Source organism: Megascapheus bottae, chromosome 6 (assembly GCF_031878675.1).
Source record: "Megascapheus bottae isolate mThoBot1 chromosome 6, mThoBot2.hap1, whole genome shotgun sequence".
NCBI lineage: Eukaryota > Metazoa > Chordata > Mammalia > Rodentia > Geomyidae > Megascapheus > Megascapheus bottae.
The window spans coordinates 67,406,758-67,433,932 of NC_143514.1; the positions used below are offsets into that span (position 1 = coordinate 67,406,758).

At 43.4% G+C, this 27,175-nt stretch overlaps 1 protein-coding gene across 2 annotated transcripts; it reads right to left on the minus strand.

Moving 5' to 3' along the window:
* Window positions 1–8,636: 8,636 nt before the first annotated feature.
* On the minus strand, window positions 8,637–13,374 carry Med18 (mediator complex subunit 18). 2 transcript variants are annotated; one of them, XM_090335456.1, is made up of 3 exons: window positions 13,220–13,374; window positions 12,414–12,554; window positions 8,637–9,993 (listed from the first exon to the last, which is right to left on the minus strand). In XM_090335456.1, the coding sequence occupies exons 2-3, from the start codon at window positions 12,484–12,486 to the stop codon at window positions 9,440–9,442; spliced, it is 627 nt and encodes a 208-aa protein (XP_090191582.1). In that variant the 5' UTR covers window positions 12,487–12,554; window positions 13,220–13,374; the 3' UTR covers window positions 8,637–9,439. The 2 variants fall into 2 exon arrangements, with proteins under 2 accessions (XP_090191582.1, XP_090191583.1); XM_090335457.1 differs by having other exon boundaries at window positions 12,414–12,637.
* Between the last annotated feature and the right edge of the window lie 13,801 nt (window positions 13,375–27,175).

A 27,175-nucleotide genomic window follows, 5' to 3' on the forward strand; every position in this document is an offset into this window, starting at 1 on the left:
GTTAACACATAGCATCTCTCTGGGTTGGTCTCTTCATCAATAACTGTCCATTTCTTTTCTTTTCTTGTTTTAGTCATGAGGCTTGAACTCAGGGCATGGGCATTATCCCTGAGCTCTTTTGCTTAAAGCTAGCACTCTTCCACTTTGAGCTACAGCAACACTCCTGGTTTTCTAGTAGTTAATTAAAAATATGAGTCTCTTAGCGGCTGAAAATTGGCCTAGTGGTACAGTATTTTCCAAGCATGCATGAAATCCTAGATTGGATTCCTCAGTGCCACATATACAGAAAAGGCTGGAAGTGAAGTTGTGGCTCAAGTGATAGAGTGCTGGACTTAAAAGAAAGCTCCAGGGGCCGGGAGTTTGGCCTAGTGGTAGAGTACTTGCCTAGCATGCACAAAGACCAGGGTTCGATTCCTTGGTACCACATACTTAGAAAAAGCTAGAAGTGGTGCTGAGGCTCAAGTGGTAGAGTTCTATCCTTGAGAGAAAAAAATCCATATATACACACACACACAGAATTCCGGTCCCACTACAAGTACACACACACACACAATACTGGATACCATGATTTATCATTAAGAGCTAGAAAAATATTTCATATAAATCAATTATGAAGTCAATGGATTTGATTTCTCCTCTTCCCCCAAATAAACTCCTAAAGTTATTGACAGAAGTACTTATCTGCTGGTATTTGTTTTTTTTTTTTTTAAATTAGTCTCATCAGTTCACATCCACACTACCAAGGAATAACACAAAAACAATTACTGCCAACTTAACAAAAGGCCGGTGTGGTGACTCATATCCTGTTCACCTCTAGAGTTCACTGACAGTACTCTATTGTTGGGTTCCAACAGGGTTAAGAACCTGTCACTGCCTGTATCTAAGAAGAGAGATCACCTTTAAAAGTGCATAGATTCTCAGATCTCCATCTTCTACATATCTAGGATTACAAGTGAATCTTTGGTGCCTGTATCTTCCATCGCCACTCATTTAACATCTAGATTATTTCCATTTCTTGCTACCAGACACATCCACTAAGATGGTAAACCTTAATTAGTTATTTGGGCTAAATACCCTCAAATCAGCAATTATCTGTCTTTTGTTTTGTTTTGTTAGGGTTTTTTTTGTTGTTGATGGTGGTGGTAGTGAAGGCGCTTGAACTCTCATAGATTTTCCTGCCTTGGCTGGCTTTGAACCATGATCCTTACATCTCAGTCTCCTGAGTAACTAGGACTACAGGCAGGAGCCACCAACTCTATTTTTTTTTTTTTTTTTTTGGCTAGTCTTGGGGCTTGAACTCAGGGGCTGGGCATTGTCCCTGAGCCTCTTTTGCTCAAGGCTAGCAGTCTACCACTTGAACCACAGCACCATTTTCAGCCTTTTCTGTTTATGCAGTACTGAGGAATCAAACCCAGGGCTTCATGCAGGCTAGGAAAACACTCTACCACTAAGCCACCTTCCCAGCCCTCTGTATTTTTAATGGGTTTCCTTTTTGCAGCTCTGAAAAAAAAATGAATTAGAAGCACTGAAAGATGAGAACAGGAAAAGTAGGGGTAACAGCGCTCCTTTCTCTAAATCACTTCTGCTCTCCACAGAGCTGAACTGTGCTTTGGATATTAAACATGGCAGAGACATGAAGACTGCTGACCTGGGACAAGCAAGATCAGGATTTGTGCTCTGTAAGTCAGAATTCACTAACTCATTCATTCAACAAACATTTGAAAGACCATTAGGTGAGTAGTGCCAAGGTAAATATGGGCTATGAGGTTCACAGAAATAACATATTTAGAAACCTGAGTGCTAAATAAAACATTCTGTAAGTGCTAAATAAAGCATTTAGAAGTGTAAGTCAATATTTACCAGCACTGTGCTAAATACCAATACTAAGTAAATGGATTATCTCATTTAATCGTGACAATTATTACAGGTACTTAAAAGCTGCTTTTGCTGAAAAGCATTGACCCACAAATTAACGAAAAGGATAGTCTAGGAATTCCAGCCTCCAGTTTGTATCCATATCCTTTGTTCTGAGCCATTCTTTTCAGTAGTCAATTCACAATCATCTTAAAAATCCCTTCTGGCTGGTGTCAATGATTCATTTATCCTGATCAAACTGCTCCTCTCAAGGGATAACAAATAACTCCAGAACCTCTCTCAATACCAAGACTGAGAAAATGACCACTCTGGTTGGGACTGTTTAATTATGTATAGTTCTTTCTCCTGTCCCCAGTTTTTTGTCTATTTAAGCCTACCTATAGCTCATGTCTATAGGATAAAGACCAGCTAAAGATAGGCTAAAGTGTTATCTCCTCAGGCTGGACGTGTTCCCACATAATACATCTCCTTTCCCTGGCCTTTACCCTACTTTCCTCCTTTCCTCCCTACCCTTTCTTTTGCCAGTCCCGGGGCTTGAACTCAGGACCTAGGTGCTATGAGCTTCTTTTTAAAATTATTTATTTATTTATTTATTTATTTTTTGCCAGTCCTGGTTCATGAACTCAAGGCATGGGAACTGTCCTTAGGCTTTCTCAAGGCTAGAGCTCTACCACTTGAGCCACAGTGCCACTTCCAACTTTTTCTGAATAGTTTATTGGAGATAAGAATCTTGCAGACTGCCTGGATTGGACCATGTCTTTTTATTTGGCATATAGAGGTAAGTGGCCAGACCTCACATGTAAAACTCCTGGAGTCTACGCATAGGGTCTAAAACTCTGGTTTCACAACCACTAAGGACAGGGTTCTATGATCATGCTCATGTTGAAAAGATTAAGGTTATTTGCTCCACTTGAACAACATACAACAGCTACTGCTTCCCAATGATAAGACGGTCTTTATGGAAAATAAAACAGAATTAGCTGGCAAACCAATGGAACTTTAAATTTCTGTATTATGTTGCTTTGTTTTGTGAGGCTGGAGATTTAACACAGGTTCTGAAGCATGACAGGTGAGTGTTCTACCTAAACTATATCCTTGCCAACTACTGGAACTTTGAAAGAGTGATTAAGAAAATTTTAGTGGTGCACCAATGACTCAAACCTACTCAGGTAGCTGAGATCTGAGGATTGCAGTTTAAAGGCAGCCTGGAAAGGAGTCTATGAGACTCTTATCTTCAGTTTACCAGCAAAAAGTCAGATGTGTAGGTGGACTTCAGTAGTAGTGTGCCAACCTTGAGGGAAAAAGCTAAGGGACAACATCCAGGCCCTGAGTTCATGCCCAATATGAAGGCACATGGGCGTGTGCGCCCACACATGCACACATACACACACACACACACACACACACACACACACACGGAAAATGAAGTTTTACAACTCTACTTTCAGTGAAGTTTTGTTCTTGGTGTATTTGTTTAGTACTTAGTATCAAACCCAGTGCATTTAACATGCTAAACTTATGCTCTACACTAAGCTACAGCCCCAAACCTCAAAGTGGAGTTTGAATTCAAACTTCACCTTCACTTCTGAATTCAAAATTTCAGTCTGTGTTTATAACCATTATGCTACACTACAAAAACATAGAAAACATACAATACTAAAATTTAAAAAATAACACATACTAAGGACTTATATGGTAAGCACTCTGCTAAAATTTATGCATATTGGTAATTTGACATGTCCTTAGAAATAGGCACTAATACTATGTTCTTTTACAGATGAGAAAATTGATTTTTTTCAATGCTTAAAATAACTTGCCTAAACGATAAAGTTATAAGCCAAAATAAACACATAGAAAATTATTACATGGCATAGGGAACATGAGGAAATGTAAAATGAATGATGCTACTTAACTGCTGTCAGAAGTCAGACAATTCTCTGTGATTTTTGTAGTTCAGAAAAGATTCCATAAGCACAGAAATGGGGATTGCTAGCAATCTTTCAGGCCTTTTGTTAAAGAGTTCTAACCTTGTGATAAGATATTGTTAGTAAGCTTGGCATAAGAGATAGGGAAATAAGATTTTCTTTGAGGTGATGCATTATGTGCAGTAAATGGCATGACTAAAATCAGAATGTACATTTGTCTGTAAAGTCTGAGCTCTTAACAGGCAGAGATGAATGGAAAGAGCAATTGGGAAAGAGCATCAAGTGAGAGAAAAGGTAAGTAAGCAAGAACACTAAAATGTATCCCAAGGAAAGGAAGCAGACTTGATTGACAGCACTGAATACTCATTCTCTTTGAAAAGAAGCCCTTTGTTCGCAAAGCTTTCATGACAATGCCAACTGAATGAATATTTGCTTCTGCCCTTATAATGGGAGTGAGCTCGGAAGGGATTTTCCCTTAGCCACTGCTGCACAGTAACATTCAACCCAGCGGACACACTGCATGACCTTGCAATACCATTAAGGAATTCAAAATGCAACTGTACTAAAGAAACTTATATACCACTGAATTTAACAGAATCTTAAAAAGATATATCATAAGCCAGGTGCTGGTGACTTGCACCTATAAATCCTAGCTACTCAGGATGCTGAGATGTGAAGAACATGGTTTCCAAGCTAGCCTAGGAAGAAAAGTTTGTGAGACTCTTATCTCTGATCACTAAAAAAAGCCAGAGTGGCTCAAACAGTAGAGTACAATACGTAAGGAAAATAAAGAATAAAACTGGGCCAGGAGCGTAGCCTAGTGGTAGAGTGCTTGCCTAGTGTGCAAGAAGCCCTGAGTTCAATTCCCCAGAACTACATACACAGAAAGAGCCAGAAGTGGCACTGTGACTCAAGTGGCAGAGCACTAGCCTTGAGCAAAAAGTGTCCAAGGACAGTGCCCAGTCCCTGAGTTCAAGCCCCAGGACTGGCAAAAAAAGAAAGAAAGAAAGAAGGAATCAAACTAAAGGAAAACACATAGGCCTTGAAATCAAGACCTAGTGAAGGGCACAAATGTTAAAATATATCATGATGCAGGACTAAGGGAGTAAAGCAATGGCCCATTAGCAGAAAAAAATCTGTCAAAAATTACTGATCCTCCTGGGCGCAGTGGTTCATGCCTGTAATCCTAGCTACTCAGGAGGCTGAGATCTGAGGATCAAGGTTCAAAGCCAGACCAGGCACAAAAGGACCTGAGACGGGCCAGGTTGGCCTAGTGGTAAAAGTGCTTCCCTAGCATGCACGAAGACCTGGGTTCGATTTCTCGGTACCACATACATAGAAAAAAAGAGTGGTGGTGAGGCTCAAGTGGTAGGGCTCTAGCCTTGAGAAAGTCCAAGGAGAGTGCTCAGGCCCTGAGCTCAAGCCCCGGACTGGCAAAAAAAAAAAAAAAAAAAAAAAGTGGAGAAAGTGGGTGCACTGCATAATTCAAGATTATCAGGGAAAGTTACTCTGACATTTTAGCATAGACATAGAACGAAAGAAGCCAGCAACAATTCTCAACTTTTATCATTTGTAGTTAATATTCAATGAAGGTCTAGGAAAACTTACACTGAGTATAAAAGAATAAAGGTCTAGGGCTACGAGTGTGGCCTAGTGGTAGAGTGATTGCCTAACATGCATGAAGCCCTTAGTACCACATACACAGAAAAAGCAAGAAGTGGTGGTGTGGTTCAAGTGGTAGAGCACTAGCCTTGAGAAAACTTAACAACAGTGCACAAGCTCTGAGTTCAAGCCCCAGAACTTGCAAAAAAAAAAGGAATAAAGGTTTATGCAAGCTAGGTCAATTTGGAGAGTAAAGCAATGTAGGAAAACCTGTCCTACTGGTAGAACTAGCTCAACCACAAAGCCATAGTAATAAAAAACATCATGTTGCCAGCATTAAACAAAGAATATGACCAATAGAACCAAATGGAGGGCTCATAAATAAAGAATACTCAGTGGAAACTTAATATGTGATAAAGGTGAAACAACAAAGGATCAGAAAGGTGGTTTTTCAAAGCGGGACTCAAATTCACTATAAGGGAAGAAAGCTGGATTTTTATTTAAACTATGTGGAAGATGAACTCCAGGTGATCCAAATGTGAAAGGTAAAACCGTAAAACTAGTAACATAGGGAAATCTATGCTAGTAGGAGCAAATAATAAACCTAGAAACCAGATTCTAAACCATGCCAGGTATGGTTTCCTGGGCACACCTGTAATCCCAGCTACATCTTGGAAACAAGATGTCCATATAAGGTTACAAACCATAAAGTCAATATAGATCATTTGCTGGAGATGTGGCCCAGTGGTAGACTGCTTACTTGCCTAGCATGCCGTGAAGTCCTGGGTGATTTTTAATACTGCAAAGAAAGCTCAGAAAATTAGGGAAGGCATTTAAAACAAAGTATTCATGTCTAGAATATACCAAAAGTACTGGAAATTAATCCCAGCTACTAGGCAGCAGAGATCAGAAAAGATTATGCTGTGAGGCCAGCACACACAAAGTTAGTAAGATTCTCAGTTCAGCCAGTAGTTTGGCAAAGTGGTACATGCACAAAAATACAAAAAGAAGGGCTGGGAATATGGTTTAGTGGTAGAGTGCTTGCTTAGCATGCATGAAGCCCTAGGTTTGATTCCTCAGTACCATATAAACAGAAAAAACTGGAAGTGACGTTCTGGCGCAAGTGATAGAGTGCTAGCCTTGAGCACAGGGACAAAAAAAAATGTAGATCACCTAGCAACCTCAATACTGGCCAAAGGAATTAAAAAAAAATTTCTATAAATTCTTACAAATTTAATACTTAAAAAATTAGCCAGGTGGGTGGACTCATGCCTGTAATCTTAGCTACTCAGGAGGCTGAGATCTGAAGATTGTGATTCAAAGCCAGCCTGGGCAGAAAGTCCTTGAGATTCTTACCTCTAATTAATCAGGAGTAGGCTGGGAGTTTTGGCCTAGTGTAAGTGCTTACCTAACATGCACAAAGTCCTGGGTTTGATTCCTTGGTACCACATATACAGAAAAAACTGGAAGTGGTGCTGTGGCTCAAGTGGTAGAGCACTAGCCTTGAGCTGAAGAGCTCAGGGACAGTACCCAGGTCCTGAGTTTTAGCCCTACGACCAAATAAATTAAATAAACCTAGGACTAGGGGGATAGTTCAAGTGATAGAAATGCTAAGTTCTGAGTTTAATCTTTGAGTAAAAAAAAAAAAAAATCCAAACACAAAACAAAAAAACAGCTACCATTTATCATCAAATTGGAAAAATGGATGTTCATAGGAATAGCCAGTTTTAGAAACTTCACTTGTTGATGGTAGAGTGAAAACTGGAATATTTCTGGAAGGCACTTATTTGGTAATATATGGCAGAAGTCTTTTTTTGGGGGGTGGGGAGACAATGTTAGTGTGTGCATGTGCTAGTACTGGAACTCAGAGCCTTGTACTCCTGCTTGGCTTTTTCTCAAAGCTTGTGCTTTATCACTTTAGCCACAGCTCCACTCCAATTATCTTGGTGGTTAATTAGATATTTCATGGCCTTTCTTACCCAGCTGGTTCTGAACCATGATTCTTATATCTCAGCCTCCTGAGTAGCAAGGAGCCACATAAATCCTGGGGAAAAAAAATCCCTAATAATGTTCAAAATTAAAACTGGGACTGAGTCTGGGTGTTGGAGGCTCCCAACTATAAACCTAGATTCTCAGGAGGCTGAGGTTTTCAGTTAAAAGCAAGCCTGGGCAGGAAAGTCCATGAAACTCTTATCTCAAATTAATCACCAAAAAACCAAAAGCAGGGTTGGAAGTTTGGTCTAGTGGTATAGTGCTTGCCTAGCATGCACAAAGACCTGGGTTCAATTCTTCAGTACAACATACCTAGAAAAAGCCACAAGTGGTGCTGTGGTTCAAGTAGTAGAGTGCTAGCCTTGAGAAAGATCAAGGACAGTGCTCAGGCCCTGAGTCCTAACCCCAGGGGGACTGGCAAAAAAAAAAAAAAAAAAAGCTGCACAGTTGCTCACACCTGTAATCTTAACTACTCAGGAGGCTGAGATCTGAGGATCAAGGTTCAAAGCCAGCTGGGGCACAAAAGGACCTGAGACCCTTTTTTTTTTTTTTTTTGCCAGTCCTGGGCTTGAGCTCAGGGCCTGAGTACTGTCCTTGGACTTTCTCAAGGCTAGAGCTCTACCACTTGAGCCTCAGCACCACTTCCGGCTTTTTTCTATATGTGGTACCAAGGAATCGAACCTGGGTCTTCATGCATGCTAGGCAAGCACTTTAACCACTAGGCCAAACTCCCGGCCCCTGAGACTCTTATCTCCAATTAACCTCTCAAAAATGGGAAGTGGGGCTTAGCTCAAGGGTAAGGTGGTAGCCTTGAGCTGAAGAGCACAGGGACATCACCCAGGCTCAGGGGTAGGGCGGTAATCTTGAGCTGAAGAGCTTAGGGACAATGACCAGCCTCAGAGTTCAAGCCCCATGACTCCTCCCCCCCCCACAAACAAAAACAAAAATAAAAAACAGCTTAGGGGCAGCGCCCAAGCAGAGTTCAAGCCCCAGAACTGCCACACACACACAAAAATAATACCAAAATCCTGAACAACTGGGACTGAAGATGATGTTTAATGGTCAAGTGTTTGCTAGCTTCTTTGCTTGAGAAAGCCCAAGGACAGTGTCCAGGCCTTGAGTCCAAGCCGCAGAACTGGCAAAAACAAAACAAAACAAAAAAAAAAGCTGTGAATAAGTTCTATTCTCAGCACTGCAAAACCACCGAGAATGGTCATTTGTTTTTGCTTGCTCCAACTGGTAATGATGAATCATCCATGAATATGCACAGCAGGATCAGAATCACAGACATATTTCTTTATAGACTTTAAAGTACAGGCTCACAGACTCTATGTTAAAAAATCTTTACATATAAATGATGAAACAGGAGCCACAGCACCACTCCAGGCATTTTCTGTGAATGTGGTTCCAAGGAATTGAACCCAGGGCTTCCTACATGCAAGGCAAGCACTCTACCACTAGGACAGCCTCCTGTCCTCCTTTTTGTTTGTTTGTTCTTCTTTCTCAAACTTACATTCCTATTGCCTTGGCTTCCCAAGGTGCTAAGATTATAGGTGCGAGGCTCTATACCTGCCAATTATACTTTACTTAACTGACTTATCCCAGTTTTTCCCTTTGTACAGAGGAATTAAGACAAACTCTCCATGTCATTCTGAATCTTTATTTTAAAAAGTCTGTCGTGCAGTCAAATCACTACATGAAGAAAACTGTCTTTCCTGAAGGAAAATGGACTGACTGGCTGTCAGTGGCATAATGGGGACATTCATATTATCTTCACAACAAGTGAGGACAGGCCTCAAAGATGGATTAAAGCCCATAGTCCTCTGGCTCATACCTATAATCCTAGCCACACAGGAGGCTGAGGTCTGAGAATCAGGGTTCAAATCCAGCCAGGGCAGGAAAGTCCATGAGACTCATATGTCCAATTAACCACTGCAAAACCAGAAATAGAGCTATAGCTCACCTAACTAGTACAACATTAGCTTTGAGCAAAAATACTTGAGGACCAGCACAAAACAAAACAAAAGATGACTCAACCCTCCTGGTCACATGAGTCTTTTGGGGTCTATTTTCTCTAGGTGAACCAGAGGTTTCAGCTGCTCAGCAAAGTTCCTCATGTCATCAGAGACCATGTCCTGCCCACCTGGTGCAACAACACTTAATTCCACAAGATAGGAGAGTGACAAAGCCTCAGTACTGTCTGTGTTTCCAGGCACCAGGATTCGGAAAATCTTGTAGACCACAATCTTCATGATGCCCTTGCGGAACAAGTGTCCCTTGGCCACAAACTCATGGTCCATGCGGAAGCCCATTTCCGTCAAAAAGTCGGTAAGGTTCTCAGATGTGGCAATGTCCACGCAGTTCCGCACCAACGCATGGCGATTCTTGTCTCCCATTTCTGGCTGTCCCAGGTAGCGTAGGTGCCAAGGTGCCCCTGCCCTGTCCATAGAGCGTCGGGCCCTGAGAACAAACGGGCTGGCCTGCTGGCCTTTAAGGAGGAATACCATCTCATGATCAAGGAAAGTCTCCGGTTCCATGTTGTCGCACAAACCCCGAAGGCGGTGGATGAGGCTTTCCAAACTGTGATCTAAAACACTTCCTAAAGAAGGAAAAATCACCAGAGTTCCAGCTTTTATTTTTCCATCAAGCAATTAGCAAAAGATTAAAAAATATAATGAGGCCAGGCTCGGTGGCTCTCGCTTGTAATCCTAGCTACTCAGGAGGCTGAGATCTATGAAGCAGTTTAATGCAACTTTGTGAGACACAGGACCAATTCAGAAGATTACGGAGGAATTACTCCGCCAAACTACTGCATTGGTGAGGCATGTCCCTGCAGTGCTTGGAGTTTTCCTCATTTGGGACTAGAATGTCTTTGGGCCTTCCCTGATAATGACAATCTATAGCCACAGCAGCTATCTAGATCATAATAATACTCATCAGTGTTAATGAAGTTATTTTCTTTTCTACTCTTTGTATCTTTAGGTGCTAGGGAATCAAATCCAGGGCCTGACACACTAACAGGTTCTGAGCTATATCATTAGCCACAACTACCTTCCATTTTCAGCAAATAAAACCACATAGAAGAAACATATCTTTTTAATGTACTATACTTAAGAAAATGAAATATTCATAGAAACTATTTAGTCCTCCCCTGGTGGAATTTGACATAGTTGTTAGTTGTTTCCCCCACCCCTTGGCGGAGGGGCAGGGGAGAGTAGTATTTTGGTGTTAGTCTCGGGGGTATGAACTCAAGAGTGTAGGCACTGTCCCTAAACTTCTTTTACTCAAGGCTACAACTCTACTACCACTTTGAGCCACAAACTTTCCTGCCTGGGCTGGCTTTTAACCACAACCCTCAAATTTCATTTTTCCTAAGTACCTAGAATTATAAGCACGAGCCACCAGCACATGACCTGGTTGTTCGATTACACCTTTTCGTACTGGGAAACGAATCTCTCTTGGTTTATACCCACTCTTCCTACTGGGACACAGTGTCTATTGGTTCTTCACTGCCCATTCCTTTTTTTCTCCCTCTGGGGCCGTCTCCCTCTGGTTTTTTGTTTTTTGTTTTTTTTTTTTTTGCCAGTCCTGGGCTTGAGCTCAGGGCCTGAGCACTGTCCTTCGGTTTTTTCTCAAGGCTAGAGCTCTACCACTTGAGCCTCAGCACCACTTCCGGCTTTTTTCTATGTATGTGGTACCAAGGAATCGAATCTGGGTCTTCATGCATGCTAGGCAAGCACTTTAACCACTAGGCCAAACTCCCGCCCCCCAGAGTCTCCCTCTGTACTAGTTAGATCTAAACTTTTTTTTTTTTAGGTTGATTGTGGGGCCTGGACTCTGGGCCTGGGTGCTGTCCCTGAGTTCTTCAGCTAAAGAGCTACCATCCTATACCTTGAGCCACAGCCCCACCTGCCATTTTCTAGTGGTTAATATAAGAGTCTCCGGGTCTTTAGTGCCTGGGCTGGCTTTTAACCTCAATCCTCAGATATCAGCCTCCTGAGTAGTTAGGATTACAGGCATGAGCCACCTTGCCTAGCAGGCCTGAACTTTTTTTTTTTTTTTGGCAGTCCTGGACTTGAGCTCAGGGCCTGAGCATTGTCCTTGGACTTTCTCAAGGCTAGAACACCACTTCTAGTCTTTTTCCATGTCTGTGGTACTGAGGAATCTAACCCGGGTCTGTGTGCATGCTAGGAAAGCACTCTACCACTAGGCCAAACTCTGGGACCAGGGCTGAACTCTTCATCTTCCTGCTTCAGCCTCCTGAGTGCTAGGATGGCAGAGGTGTACTACCATGCCTGATTCTCTTTCCTTTTTGCTCAGCCTTTCCTCGTTTTACCTAAATGACAAAGGATCTGTAAATTCAGTTTAGGTCCAGTTCTCTAATAAGTTGCTTTCTCATGCAAAGACCCAATTTGGTGCTATGGACTTAAATATCATTTTTATACTCAGGACTCACGTGTTTATGTCTCATGCAGTATAGACCCATACATCCAAGTGATTCTGAAACTATTCCACTCAGACGCCTAAAAGACATGAGGCCTTGGGTTCCATTTCCAGAACTAGAAAAATAATCAACTAAAAGTAAATTACAAAGCTGGGCGTGGTGGCTCACACCTGTAATTCTAGCTACTCTGGAGGCTGAGATGTGAGGTGCCCTATTCGAAACTAGCCTTGGCATAAAAGTTCATGAGTCTCTTATTTCCAATTAACCATTGAAAAACAGGTAGTGGAGCAGTGACTCAGTGGTAGAGCACTAACCTTGAGCAAAAAAGAGTTCAGGGAATAGGGTTTAGGGCCTCAGTTCAAATCCCATGACCAATGAAAAACAAAAACGGGCTGGGAATTTGGCCTAGAGTTCAATTCCTTGTTACCGTATACATAGAAAAAGCTGGAAGTGGCACTGTGGCTCAAGTGGTAGTATTCTAGCCTTAAGAAAGCTCAAGGACAGTGCTCAGGCCCTGAGTTCAAGCCCCTGGACAAGCAAAAACAAAACAAAACAAAATTTTCTGGTTTACTTACCCTGCAGCAAGTACTCCATCATGTTTACAGTGCCTCCAGTAACAGGCATCATGGTGACTGGAGGTGCCTCCATGATGTCTGGTTAAGTCAAAGATAGCAGAAGTGCAGTCAATTCCCAGTAAAAGAAGCCACAGGATACACCTGGAAAAATGATGCTTGTTTATATCTCACTGTGGCAGAGGGCCACCACACTTGCTGTGAACCACACTTGCTGTATATCAGTCCTGAAATCAAAATGAACTCATTCAAAACTTTCTGTCTGCTTAGATAGCCAGTTCCAGAACATGTGGTACAAAAAAAAAAAAGTGAGACCTGGCCGGTTGTTACAACACAACCTAGTAATTTCCAGTTCTGAGAATTCCAAAGGTTATCTGTACAATCTTGAGGAAAATGGTGTAATCTCTTGTCCTGGAGCTGTTTTGTTTTTGCTTTTTTCTTATGAAATGGGGCCGATTTTATTCAACCCCTGAGGCTATCCAGGGTCAAATGACACGATGGACGTCGGTTAACTTTCTAAGGGTCTAAAACGTCAGTGCAGGGTACGCGGACGCTGGAAGGTGGCTTCAGAGACCCTGTCTACACTTCATTTTACAGCGGAGGTTATGCGAAGAGCCCAGGAACGCGCACGGGAAGTCAGTGGCAGAGCGAGCTGCAGAGAACCAAAAGGTTCTGCTTCTGAAAATGTCTTTTAAAAGGATCCATGCATAAATAAGCCATGCGTAAATAAATCAAACGAACCACGTCCAAGTCGGACGTTCTCCTACGACGCGGCGCGACCCCGGCATCCGGGACACGTGTGTACTTACACTAGGACCACAACTCCCAGGCTGCTCCAGGTTCTCGCAAAGCCGCACGTAAATTCAACAGTGTACCCCGCAAACTTGGAATGCCAGACTCTTCAAGCCCTCAGAGTACGGGAACCCCCAAGACCCTAGAAGGCAACGGCCCGCTCTTTGGCGCGTCCCACTTCCGGCAGGAAATGACGTCGCACCAGTCTCGACACCACCGCCCACTGGGCGAACGGATGCCGAGAAGGTCAGAAATATCCCCTTCGACTTTTGGCCGACCTGCCAAGCATGCGCACAAAGGGATGTCCTTTGCGTATCCCCTTGGGGCTTGAAACCCGCCTCTAGGAAAATATTTACTTTTTCGTGTTCTAGGTTAGGGAGATGTTTTTGTGTGGAAAATCTCTTGGAGGATTTTCTGAACAGAGATGTTAGCCCTAATCTTCTATTTCGACAACACTGGAGGAAAAAGCCTAGCGAAGGGAGACTTCTTAGGAACAAAGACCTCTCAGAAACCTGAAGGTAGAACGGGAAAAAGTGCTGTGCGGTTAAGCATAATGTCAGGAACAGTTAGCAGTCTCACCAATATTCTTCATATTTGCTCAATTGACTGAGTATAATACGCTTCTATTAAAGACTGGAGGGGGGGCAGTGGCTCACGCCTGTAATCCTAGCTACTCAGGAGGCTGAGATCTGAGGATCAAGGTTCAAAGCCAGCCTGGGCACAAAAGGACCTGAGACTCTTATCTCCAGTTAACCTCTAGAAAATGGGAAGTGGGGCTTGGCTTGAGGGTAGGGTGGTAGCCTTGAGCTGAAGAGTTCAGGGACAGCGCCCAGGCCTAGTTCAAGACACAAAAACAAAAACAAAAAACAAAACAATGGCGGGGGGGAGGTACAGGAGTTTGGCCTAGTAGTAGAGTGCTTGCCTAGCATGCAGGAAGACCTGGATTCAATACCTCGGTAGCATATATGCATATATATATATAGAGAGAGAGAGAGCTGGAAGTGGTGCTGTGGTTCAAGTGATAGAGCTACAACCTTGAGAAAGCCCAAGGACAGTGCTCAGGCCCTGAGTTCAAGGCCCAGGACTGGTTTTAAATAAAAGTATAAAAATAAATAAACATTTTTAAAAAAGCTCTATAGGGGGCTTAGTGGTAGAGTGTTTACATACCATGCATGAAGCCCTGAATTCAGTTTCTCAGTACCACATAAACAAAACAAAAGCCAAAAGTGGTGCTGTGGCTCAAGTGGTAGAGCTACAGCCTTGAGAAAGCCCAAGGACAGTGCTCAGACCCTGAGTTCAAGCCCCAGGTCGAGCAACAACAACAAAAATTATATATATGGGAAAATATATATATGGAACTTGGAGCAGCTTTCTTTTCTGAGCTTCCATTTTGTAAAACAGATGTAATAGAAGTAGTTGTGACAACACAAAACAACACTTTTTTGGGGGGGGGTTTTGCCAGTCCTGGGCTTGGGCTCATGGCCTAAGCACTGTCCTTGGGTTGTTTTTTTTTTTTTTTTTTTTTGCCAGTCCTGGGCTTGAGCTCAGGGCCTGAGCACTGTCCTTGGACTTTCTCAAGGCTAGAGCTCTACCACTTGAGCCTCAGCACCACTTCCGGCTTTTTTGTATGTATGTGGTACCAAGGAATTGAATCCGGGTCTTCGTGCATGCTAGGCAAGCACTTTAACCACTAGGCCAAACTCCCGGCCCCAGTTTTTCTTAAGGCTAGTGCTGTACCCCTTGGGCGACAGCACCAGTTCTAGCTTTTTTCTATGTATGTGGTACCGAGGAATTGAATTCAGGTCTTCGTGCATGGTAGGCAAGCACTCTACCACTAGGCCAAACTCCAGGCCCAACATTTTGAGATAGGGTCTCTCTGTATTACCCAGGCTGGTCTTGAACTACTGAGCTTCAGCATTTAAAAATTATCTTCCTTCATCAGCTTCCCATGTTGACTAAAAATAAGATTAAGCCAGGCACCAGAGGCTCATGTCCTATCTACTTAGGAGATTGAGATCTGACTATTGCAGTTCAAAGCCAGCCTGGGCAGGAAAGTCTGTGAGACTTATCTTCAATTAAGCACTAAAAAAACCAGAAGTGATATTATAGCTCAAATAGTAGACTGCTAACCTTGGGCATAAAAGCTCATGAACAGCACCCAGGCCCAGAGTTCAAGTCCCAATATTGGCATATTATTAGGATTTTAACTCAGGATTTCATGTTTGCTAAGCAGATTCTTTACCACTTGCACAATTCATCCAGCTCAACATGCTCCCAGCTTAATTCTTCTGCAATTATACAATTCGTCTACAGCTCTTCCCCCCCATTCCACCCTCACCCCTAGAACTGCAGGATTCAGTAAGAAACTTTCTATCTTCATTCAGATATTCCTCTATTAGGAATAAGTTGTCCTAGAAATTGATTTCAAACTAAAATCTACACCAGATGTGTTGGTGTGCACCTGCAGTCCCAGCCATTCAAGAGAAGGAGACTTGAGAATCACTGAAGACCAGAGGCTTTTACTCCAGCTTGGGTGTTATAGCCAGACTTAGTCTCAAAGTAAGTGACAATTGTTAGGGATTCACCACGTTTTTCTTACCCACATGTAAATAATGCATTTTTATTAAAAATTAAATTTTCATTAAGAAGAATAAAGAAGAGTGAGCTGAGTGCTGTGGCTTTTACCTAGAATCCTAGTTACTTGGAAGGCTGCAATCTGGGGGATTATAGTTTAGGGTAAGCCCATACTGAAAAATAATTCAGGAGGGCTGGAGTATGACCTAGTGGGAGATTGCTTGTCTAGCATACATGAAGCTCTGGGTTCGAGTCCTTGGTTCCACATACACAGAAAAAGCTGCAAGTGGTACTGTGGTTCAAGGTGTCATGCACTAGCCTTGACAAAGCTCAAGGACAGGACGCAGACCCCAAGTTCAAGCCCCAGGACCAGCAAAAAAAAAAAAAAAAAGCTCAGGAGACTCCTTGTCTAGTTTATGCAGGAAGCATACAATAAGAGGATTATGGTCTAGGTATAGGCAGATATGGGCCTGGGAAAGATTGTGACATTATCTCAAAATACCAGTACACAAAAGGTCTGGAGGTGTGGTTCAAATGTTGAGCACTTGCCAAACAAGATCAACATCCCAAGTTAAAACCGTACTCCTGCCTCTCCCCCAAAATGTTGCACTTTATTAACTACCTACCCTATGCATATCCTGTTGCAGTGATCTGTGTATCTCCTTTGACTAAGTGACACACCACTAATATTCCACTTTAGTTGTTTACTTACTCTTCCCATTAACATGATAAGCTCCGCAGGGCACAGTGTGTCATGCCTGTAATCCTAGCAACTCAGGATGCTGAGATCTAAGGATTGCTGTTCAAAGCCAGCCTGGGCACTAAAGTCCATGAGACTCAGAAAATGGGAAGTGGAGGCCAGAAATTTGGCCTAGCGGCAGAGTGCTTGCCTAGCACCCACGAAGACCTGGGCTTGATTCCTTGGTAACACATACATAGAAAAAAGTCAGAAGTTGTTGGGCGCAGTGACTCATGCCTATAATCCTAGCTACTCAGGAAGATGAGATCTGAGGATCAAGGTTCAAAGCCAGCCCAGGCACCAAAGGACCTGAGACTCTTATCTCCAATTAATGGGAAGTAGGACTTGGCTCAAGGGTAGGGCTGTAGCCTTGAGCTGAAAAGCTCAGAGACAACACCCAGGCCAAGTTCAAGCCTTGCAACCTATTTAAAAATAAAAAAAGCCAGAAGTGGTTTTAGCCTTGAGAAAGCCCAAGAACAGTACTCAGGCCTTGAGTTGAAGGCCCAGGACTGGCAGAAGGAAAAAAAAAAGAAAAAAAAAAGAAAAGAAAGGAGAAGTAGCCCTTTGGATCAAGGGGTAAAGTGGTAGCTTTGAGCTGAAGAGCTCAGAGACAGCCCCAGGCCTAGAGTTCAAGCCCAAGGACTGACAAAAACAGACAAATAAAACTACAAACATGATAAGCTCCATAAAGGCAAGAGTTCTACAGTTCTGTTTAATTGTTGCAGTATGCCCAGCACAATGTACACAACTTGATATACACTTTACATACTGAGAAAACAATTCATGGGCACAGAGATTAGCAGAGGATTATTTAATACTTTCCTTGGTCTCATGCATCTAGTCCGCACTGGATTCATTGAAGTCCTTGGGCTCAAGTGGTAGAATACCAGTTGAGAGCAAGGAAGCTTAAGAGCATGAGGCCCTGAGTTCAAACCACTATTCTGACCAATAATTTTATTTTATTTTTTACCAATCCTGGGCTTGAGCTCAGGGCCTGAGTACTGTCCTTGGACTTTCTCAAGGCTAGAGCTCTACCACTTGAGCCTCACCACCACTTCCAGCTTTTTTCTCTGTATGTGGTACCAAGGAATCAAACCTGGGTCTTCGTGCATACTTGGCAAGCACTCTACCACTAGGCCAAACTCCCAGCCCTGACCAATAATTTTTTTTTTTCTTTTTCAAGTTGCCAGGTGCCTGTAGCTCATATAATCCTAAGTATTCAGGAGGCTTAGCTGTAAGGATCTTGATTCCAAGCCAGTCTGAGTGGGAAAGTCCATGGACACTTATTTTCAGTTAACCATGAGAAGCCAGAATTGGAGCTGGGGCACTAGCATAGAGGGAAAAAACGCCTAAATTCGAACACCAGGACTGGCAAAAAAAAAAAAAAAGTGAAGCCCTTAAACACAAGCTGTGTTGCTTCAGGTTGTTTTTTGTTGCTGTTTTGCTTGTTTGTTTGTTTTGGGTGTAGGTGCTGTTTATGACAGCTAAGAGCCACCATGTCCAAATTGAGACCTGAAAAACTCAGACACTGTGCATTGAAGCCCCAGGAGTGGCAGGTGCACATGCACACATGCAAAGACACATAGACACACACACACACACACACACACACACACACACACACACACACACACGTTCGTATCCGAGATAAGTCTTGAGGATTTGTCTGCTTGGGCTGGCTTCAAGCTGGGAGCCAGCCAGCTGCTTTCCTTCCTTCCTTCCTCTTTTTCGTTTCTTTCTTTTTCTCTCTTCTTCCTTCCCTTATTCCATTCCTCCTTCCCTGTTTTTCTTCCTCCTCCTCTTCTTCCTCCATCTCCTCCTTCTCCTTCTGCCCTCCTCCTCCTCCTCCTCCTCCTCCTCCTCCTCCTCCTCCTCCTCCTCCTCCTTCTTCTTCTTCTTCTTCTTCTTCTTCTTCTTCTTCCTCTTCCTATTCCTCCTCCTCTTCTTTTTTTCCTCTTTCTCTCTCTTTTTAAAATTTTATTGTCAGGGTGATGTATAGAGTTATATTCATAGAGAGTACATTACCTCTCAAACATTGTTGCCCTTCCCATATTTTCTCCCACTTTCCCTTCCCCCACTTTCCCTTCCCCCACTACTTCTTCTTCTTCTTCTTCTTCTTCTTCTTCTTCTTCTTCTTCCTCTTCCTCTTCCTCTTCCTCCTCCTCTTCTTTTTTTCCTCTTTCTCTCTCTTTTTAAAATTTTATTGTCAGGGTGATGTATAGAGTTATATTCATAGAGAGTACATTACCTCTCAAACATTGTTGCCCTTCCCATATTTTCTCCCACTTTCCCTTCCCCCACTTTCCCTTCCCCCACTTTCCCTTCCCCCACTTCTTCTTCTTCTTCTTCTTCTTCTTCTTCTTCCTTTTCCTCTTCCTCTTCCTCTTCTTTCTTTTTTCCAGTCCTGGGCTTTGAACTCAGGGCCTGAACACTATCTTTGAGCTTTTTCAAGGCTAGAGCTCTACCACTTGAGCCACAGCACCACTTCTGGCTTTTTCTATGTATGTGATACCAGGGAACTAAACCCCAGGTTTTCGTGCATTCTAGGCAAGCACTCTACCACTAAGCCACATTCCCAGCAAGCCCTCTCCCACTAGGGCAAACTCCTGGCACCCCCTTCTTCTTTTATAAGACAAGATCTTGCTATGACATATCTCAGGCTCAACCTCCAGAATGCTAGGATTAAATCTATTTAATGGAAGTGTTTCAGGCAATCAATAGCCCCCACCCCTCTCTCTCTCTTATTAAGAGAAGCCTGATAAACTTGGACACAACTGTATCTTGGGGTTGAACTTTTGACTTCAGAAGGCTTACAGACACCTTCCCTTAGTCATAATGTGGCGTTGGATTTTTTCCCTGTATTATGATAACTACAGCATCATTATTCATAGCAACCACCAGCAGTAAACATCATAGTCTTAGCTTTGTTTGATTTTTGTGCCAGTCCTGGGGTTTGAACTCTGGGTCTAGACATTGTCCCTGAACTTTGTACCCAAATTTAGAGCTCTGCTACTCTAGCCACAGCTCCAATTCCTGCTTTTTTGTTTGCTTGTTTTTGTGGTTGGTTAGGTGGAGATAAGGTACTTTCCTGCCTGGGCTGGCTTTCAGCTACAATCCTCAGATCTCTGCCTCCTGAATAGCTAGAATTATAGGCATAAGCCATCACCTGGCATGTCTTGTTGTTATGGAGTTGGTTTGCTGGGAGATAAGGTGGACATCACACCAGGCGCGGGGTGGCTCATGCCTGTAATCCTAGCTACTCAGGAGGCTGAGATCTGAGAATCAAGGTTCAAAGCCAGCCCAGGAACAAAAGGATCTGACTGAGACTCATCTCCAATTAGCCTCTAGAAAATGGGCTTAGCTCAAGAGTAGGGTGGTAGCCTTGAACTGAAGAACTCAGGGACAGTGCCCAGGCTGAGTTCAAGCCCCGTGACCCACACAAAGAAAAGATGGACCTCACAAAGCACAGCTGTAATAGCAGCCCTCATAAGCTGAAGACAGGAGAAATGAGAGTTCAGGGCCTCAGTCTTTGCTTCATAGTGACTGAGGCCAAGTCAGGTCTTTGCTTCATAATGACTTTGAAGCAAAGCTGGGCTTAGTTCTTAGTGCTCTCTACTGAGTACTGACTCATGAGTTCCCCTCTGGCCCCCACCCTCTGGGTGACAGCATTAGCTACTTAATGGTAAGGAGGAGGAGTGGGTTAAGAATTTGCTGAAGGTAATTGGCTTATTTTCTGGCTCCCTTCCACTTAACACAGCCTCTGGTTGACCAGATGTTGGCTGCCTGGAGAGGAGAGGTTATAATAGTTAATGTATTACACACATCCATAAAAGATTAAAGATTAGCTCTGATTTAGGTGAACTGTAACTGTGTGTTTGGGTTTCTCCCCTCTCTGGCGGCTGTCTGGGGAAGTCAGCATTGTTTTCTGTCTGAGGATAATGAATCCACTGGGTCTCAGATTTCCTGGAGGGAGGCCCCTTGACAGCTCTTTGTGGAGAGCACTTATTGGGTGCCAAGCACTTTCTGTGGCTCTGTGTAACTCATTTACTCCTCCTCCCTGCTGCTGGGACCCTGAGTCTGCAAGGTGGTGGGCAGAATTTAAGAAGCAGTGGGTTTGTTTCTGGCCCTTAAGATCGCATTGCCATTAACCCCTTACTCGGGAGGAGGAGGTTCATATCGTTATCAATTCAAACATTTTCTGAAGGAAACTCTTGGTACAGTCCAGAGAAAATAGAGAAACCCAAAAGATTTTTGTACAGAAGCAGAGGGCAGAAGTTAACACATCAGTGTTTATGGTTCCAGATGTGCCCTAGTGTAAGGCTAGAGGTTCAGTCCCAGTAGTACATTTAAAAAAAAAAAAAAAAAAGAGGGCTTGGTGTGGTGGCTCATGCCTGTAATCCTAGCTACTTAAGAGGCTGAGATATAAGGATGGAGGTTCAAAGCCAGCCCAGGCACTAAAGAACAAGAGACTCTTATCTCCAATTAATCACTAGAAAAGTGGGACTGAGGTTCAAGGGGTAGGGTAGTAGCCTTGAGCTGAAGAGCTCAGGGACAGCACCTCGTGCCCGGAGTTCAAGCCCCATAACCCACAAAAAAAAAAAAAGAGGGCTAGAAGTGTGGCCTAGTGGTAGAGTGTTTGACTAACATACAGGAAGCCCTGGGTTCGATTCCTTGCTACCACATACACAGAAAAAAAACACAAGTGGTTCTGTGCCTCAAATGCTAAAGCATCAGAGAAAGCTCAGTGCCACTTTGGTTTTTGAATGGTTGACTGTAAATAAGAATCTCACAAAGATTTTTCTGCTTGGGCTGTATCAAGGTTCAAAAAGTAATGTACTCATTACCTGATGAATGTAACTGTAGCCCCTCTACACAATATCCCGGCAATAAAATACATTAAAAAAAAAAAAGCTGGAAGTGATGCTGTTGCTCAAGTGGTAGAGCTCTAGCCTTGAGAAAGTCCAAGGACAGTGCTCAAGCCCTGAGTTCAAGCCAAGCACTGGCGTGCGCGCGCGCGCGTGCACACACACACACACACACACACACACACACACACACACAGCAGAGAGACAAGATCCAAGTAACTTTGTCTAGGCCAGTCTCAAACTCAATGTTTTTCTTGTATCCATCTCCTGAGTAGGATTATAGATGTATGCCACCGTGCCTGGAAAACTCCAGACTTCTAGAGCTGGAGGATTGCTAGAAAATACTCCTGTGAGAACCTAACTGGTAGGAGAGGCGTGACAATGGGGTCAGACAGACAAGCTGATAGGGAATTGGGGTTGATTTACTTTCTACTTGGTCTTAGGGTTTTTTTCCCTCTCATTTCCTTGCAGGTAAGAGTAAGAAGTTGGCAACCATAAAAATAACAATCGCAGAAAAAAGCTGAGGATAAATGAAGGACATATGGTACTTGGCAATGATCAAGTGAAGCAGGAAGCCAATTCCCAGTATTTATTACTGTCTTTTCTAATTGGCCAGAGTCTTGTGGTTGGACTCTACTGTTGTCCTTAGTGAATACAATCATATCTATTACCTTGTGAACTAAAGATCCAATGACCTGCTCACATGATCAGGCCAGCTCCAGCTCTGACAAGCTAGGTGACCTCAATCAGTGCCATCTTCACCCCTGACCATTATGAAATGAAAAGCAAATGTAAGTGACATAAACCTGGTACGGGGGTATGTGCTGTGACAAAGCTGCTGGTATTTGGACTATCCTGACTATGGATATAGACATAGCTCAATAGAAATTATGAAATCTGTATCAGCAAGAGCAGGGACTCCCTCAGGAATTTCTGGGGTAGAAGAATTCATCACTGTCATCAGCTTTTCTCTAGAGGAAGCTTAGGAGTGAGCCGTGCAGGTGTTCAAGGGATGGTTTATACTGGGTGCTGGTGGCTCATGCCTGCTATCTTAGCTTCTCAAGAGGCTGTGATCTAAGGATTGAAGTTCAAAGCAGGAAAGTCCATGAGACTCTTATATCCAATTTACCACCAAAAAAAAAAAAAGTGGAACTGTGGCTTAAGTGGTAGAGTGCTAGCCTTAAGCAAAAAAAGCTAAGGAGCAGTGCCCAGGCCCTGAGTTCAGTTCTCAGGACTGGCACAATAAAGAAAAGAAAAAAGTGTAATAGGGCCAGGCAGAGTGGCTTATGCCTGCAATTTTAGCTACTCTGGAGGCTGAGATCTGAGGATCACAGTCCAAAGCTAGCCCGGGTACCAATGTCTGTGAGTCTGTGAGTCTCTGAGCATTACTGTAAAGACTACATTACACAGCACATATAGAGTGTATGTACATGTGGATACATAGTTCTCATCTTTCAGATGAGGAACCGAGGCTTATTGTGTCTTCTCTTCTCAAGATTGAACTCAGGTCAAAGAAATCCTAGAAATCAGACGACTCTTTGGATGAGACGAGTGCGGGTACTGGTGAACTGAACTATCCCTGTGGTTATTCTTGTCATTAAGAGCCATCTTTCTGTCTAGGGGCTGAGCAGACACCTGTCACCCATCCAGTGTCCTTGCCAGCCTCTGTTGCCTAGTGGACAAACAGATTGTGAAAGAGCCTAGCCATGACTCAGCCTGGGCCTGCTCCCTGCCTCCAGCCAGCAGGCAGAAGCTGTTTGAAGCCCTGAGAGGACATGGTGTCTAACAAACACATTGTTCGTCAAATCCCCCATCACAGTGCCAAGCACAGACTGTGAATTCTGGTCCTGAGGCATTGTAGATGATGAACTGGGGTGGCCAAAGTGGCAGTGGTTATTCTCGTCTAATAAGAATTCAGGATCAATGTCAGGAAGAAAAGGACATGCTAGAGGCTCGGAAGCTCCTATTTCTCAGCTGCAGCCTGGTGATAGCCAGACCTGTGTGTTGGCATCCATACTAGATAGGTCTGAGTTCAGAGCCCTGGCTCTGTGGCTTACTGGCTTTATGGCTCTAGGCAAGCTACTTACTCTGAATGTTGGACCTTCTAATTCTATAAAATGCTTACATGAGAATTTTTCTTAGTATATTTTCTGAAATAGAATATTCTCCATAAATTCATATTAGAATTCCATGCGAGGGCCAGACACTAGGGCTCATACGTGTAATCCTGGGTACTTTGAGGTTGAGATCTAGAGGACTGTGGTTTGAAGTCATCTTTTCTTTTTTCTTTCTTTCTTTTTTTTTTTTTTTTGGTTGGTAGTGGGACTTGGACTCTGGGCCTGAATGCTGTCCCTGAGCTCTTCACCTCAAGGCTACCACCTTACCCCTGAGCCACAGCTCCACTTCTGGTTTTCTAGTAGTTAATTGGAGATAAGAGTCATGTTCTTTAGTGCCCGGGCTGGCTTTCAACCACAATCCTCAGACACAAGCCTCCTGTGTAGCTAGGATTACAGGCATGAGCCACCTTAGATTTATTTCTTTTTTCTTTTCTTCTTCTTCTTCTTCTTCTTCTTCTTCTTTTTTTTTTTTTTTTTTTTTTTTTTGGCCAGTCCTGGGGCTTGAGCTCAGGACCCGGATATTGTCCATGAGCTTTTGCAAGGCTAGCACTCTACCACTGGAGTACAGCACCAGTTCTGGCTTTTTGTATATGTGGTACTAAAGAATCGAACCCAGGGCTTCATGCATGCTAGGCAAGCACTCTACCGCTAGACCACACTCTAGGACCTAGCTAGGATTATTTAAGTGTGAGTTACCAGTGCCTGGCTGACACACAGTTTATTTCCCATATGCTAGGTGTGCCTGCAAGATGACATCCTTTGCAAAATACAATACCTGTTTTGGCAGAGCTGAGACCCCAGTGTTTTTTCCTATATAGAATGCACTCCTGACCACTCTTTCATAAAGCCTCCCTTGTAAGCAGTGGCCAGAGGTTGGCACTGAGTATTGCTAAATGCTTGACTCTATGGAATGGAGTCTATTTCCACTTTGGCTACCCTTTGCCCTAGACTATGACAATTCCTCTCCAGTTCACCCTGGCTGTGTCACAGCCTAAGGTGACCTGATTCTCCTGGAGCCTCACTGAGTCCCTGCTGACCAAAAACATACCTTCTGGCATTGCTGTACTCTGATAGGATCCCTGAATGTGGGGTGGCCCAAAGGTCTCTGCAATGACCCAGACAATTGCTGAAACTCCAGTCAGGGGAGAAGCTGGATGGTGATGGGGCAAATGTGAGCCTGCTCAACCCCCTCCTCGGAGGCCAAAGTCTCAGCTTGCAGCTCTGTTTTGAACCATTACTTACCTCTGGTTTCCAAGGCATTTGTAGTGATAAGAGCCACTTTTTTTTTTTTTTGTCTGTGTGAGAACTTCCTCACTCTTTAACAGCCCTGTGGGTGGATTTGGGAGAACATGGAATTCTGGACACATTCCTTAAAAAGCCTATTTCTTTTTAATTTATCAAGTATAACTATACATAGCAGATATATTGAACACATCATGTGCATAGTTACTTAATTCAAGATCTCAACATAAGGACTTTTGGGGGGCAACCTTCTGTGTGTGGTAGATGATATACTGTCACTAAAATCACGTGACATCCACAAGTGTGACAATCATGTCTCCAGACTTAGCCAAATGTTCTGTGGAGGCAAATCAACCCTGATTTAGTGGCTTCATTCATTGTTTGAAGCCAGCCAGGTCAAACAAATCCTTAGACTCTTATCACCAACCAGCAAAAAGCCAAAACATGAACTGGAAACACTGCTCAAGTGGCAAAGTACAAGCCTTGAGTGAAAAAGCCAAGTGAGGACATAAGGCTCTGAGTTCAAGTCCTAGAATCAGTAACCCCTCCCTTCCCCCCCCCCCCCCCCGCCAACAAAAAAGAATGAAATAAATGGAGAAATTTAAAAACAGGTACTTGATTAATGTTTTCTCATTTGATTCTGGCCATGACTTTTTTTTTTTTTTTGCTGGGTCATGGGGCTTGAACTCTGGGCCTGGGCGCTGTCCCTGAGCTCTTCAGCACAAGGCTACCAACCCTACCCCAGAGCCATAGCCCCACTTCCCATTTTTTAGTGATTAATTAGAGATAAGAGTCTCAGGGACTTTAGTGCCCAGGCTGGCTTTGAACCACGATCCTCAGATCTCAGCCTCCTGAGTAGCTAAGATTATAGGCGTGAGCCACCACATCCAGCTGACCATAATTTTTGATAAATGGTAGAATTCCATTTTAGAAATGAGGAAATTAACACATGTTACTAAAATTCATATATGAACTTGGTCTGTTTATTTATTCTCTGCCTCATTCCAGATGGACTTGCATACAGATTTGAGTCTCATCTGTCTGGTTCCAAAGTCCAAACTCTTCCCTGACATCATGTGTCTGAGAGTTAGCCAATGCAACAGACCAAGCCAGGAGACAATTGGACTGGAACCAAGTTTATAGCCTCAAAAGGCACTGCCAGTCAGTCTCAGAATTAGATCAGGAATACTGGTGTGTACAAACATGTACTTCACTACTCAGGAGGCTGAGATCTGAGGTTCACGGTTCAGAGCCAGCCTGGGCACTGAAGTCCGTGAGGCTCTTATCTCCAATTAACCACCAGAAAACCAGAAGTGGTGCTATGGCTCAAGGGGAAGGCCATAGCCTTGAGCTGAAGAGCTCAGAGACAGCGCCCAGGCTCAGAGTTCAAGTCCCACTATCGATGGGAAGAAAAAAAAAAAGATTCTGTTTGACTGGGAGAGAGTTAGGGAAGGGATGACATTGTCCAAAAAGAAATGTACTCTTTACCTGACTTAGGTAACTGTAACCCCTTTATATATCACCTTTATAATTTTAGAAAAAGGATTCTTTTTCTGGAAACATTTGACGATAGCAACATTGTATAAAAGCTACCTGGTTAAGTTGGGGCCAGAAGCTAAGCGTCATAGTTCAAATATTTTTTGAATATCATCTTCAAACGACTCGAGAAAAAAGCAAGTGTAAAGGACTACTTAAAGATGGAGGGGTACTTCAAGAGTGAAATCTGGAGAGCAGGGCACCTGTAATCCTAGCTACTCAAGAGGCTGAGATCTTCTGAGGATTGGGGCCCAACCAGCCAGAGCAGGAAAAATCCTGAGATATGTATCTTCAGTTAACCAACAAAAAGCCAAAAGTGAAGCTGTGCCTCAAGTGGGTAGAATACCAGCCTTGAGTGAAAAGTCTAAGGGACAGTACCCAGTCCCTGAATTGAAAGCCTCAGTACACACAAGTGTGTATTCACGTGCACACATACACAAAGTGAAGGAATATAGACTCTTGTAGTAGGTTTATAATGGCTCTGCTCAGAGCAAATGGGAAGGAAGCAGGACAGGTCCCAGCTCTTAGTCACTTCGTGGTTTTCCTGATGAACTCACTAGTTCCGGGTGCTTAGAGAAGCTTGCCCAAGGTCAGATCTCTAAAGGGCACAGGCACTTAACTCCTTACGCTTGATGCTGTCAAGTTGGTGCTGGGTAGGGCAGGGCAGGATGAGAAACTGATCATCAACAGTGTGGTGAGGTGTGGCACAGACTCTGTTGTGAAACTGGCTGTCATAATTATGAGAGGTCCAGCAGTGGAAAAAAAATAACCAGGAAGGGTGTCGAGACTTCTGAATTTAGTCAGGCCCTGGTGAAATAAGGCTACTCGGGAGCCTGAGATCTGAGAATCACAGTTGAAAGCCAGCCTTGGCAGAAAGGTCTGAGACTCTTATTTCCAATT

Bases quoted from the DNA above. Each gene is read 5' to 3' on its own strand.
- Med18 (XM_090335456.1), bottom strand. From the start codon at position 12,486: ATGGAGGCACCTCCAGTCACCATGATGCCTGTTACTGGAGGCACTGTA. The intron at 9,994-12,413 runs GTAAGTAAACCA...TTCCTTCTTTAG, and splicing joins GATGGAGTACTTGCTGCAGG to GAAGTGTTTTAGATCACAGT.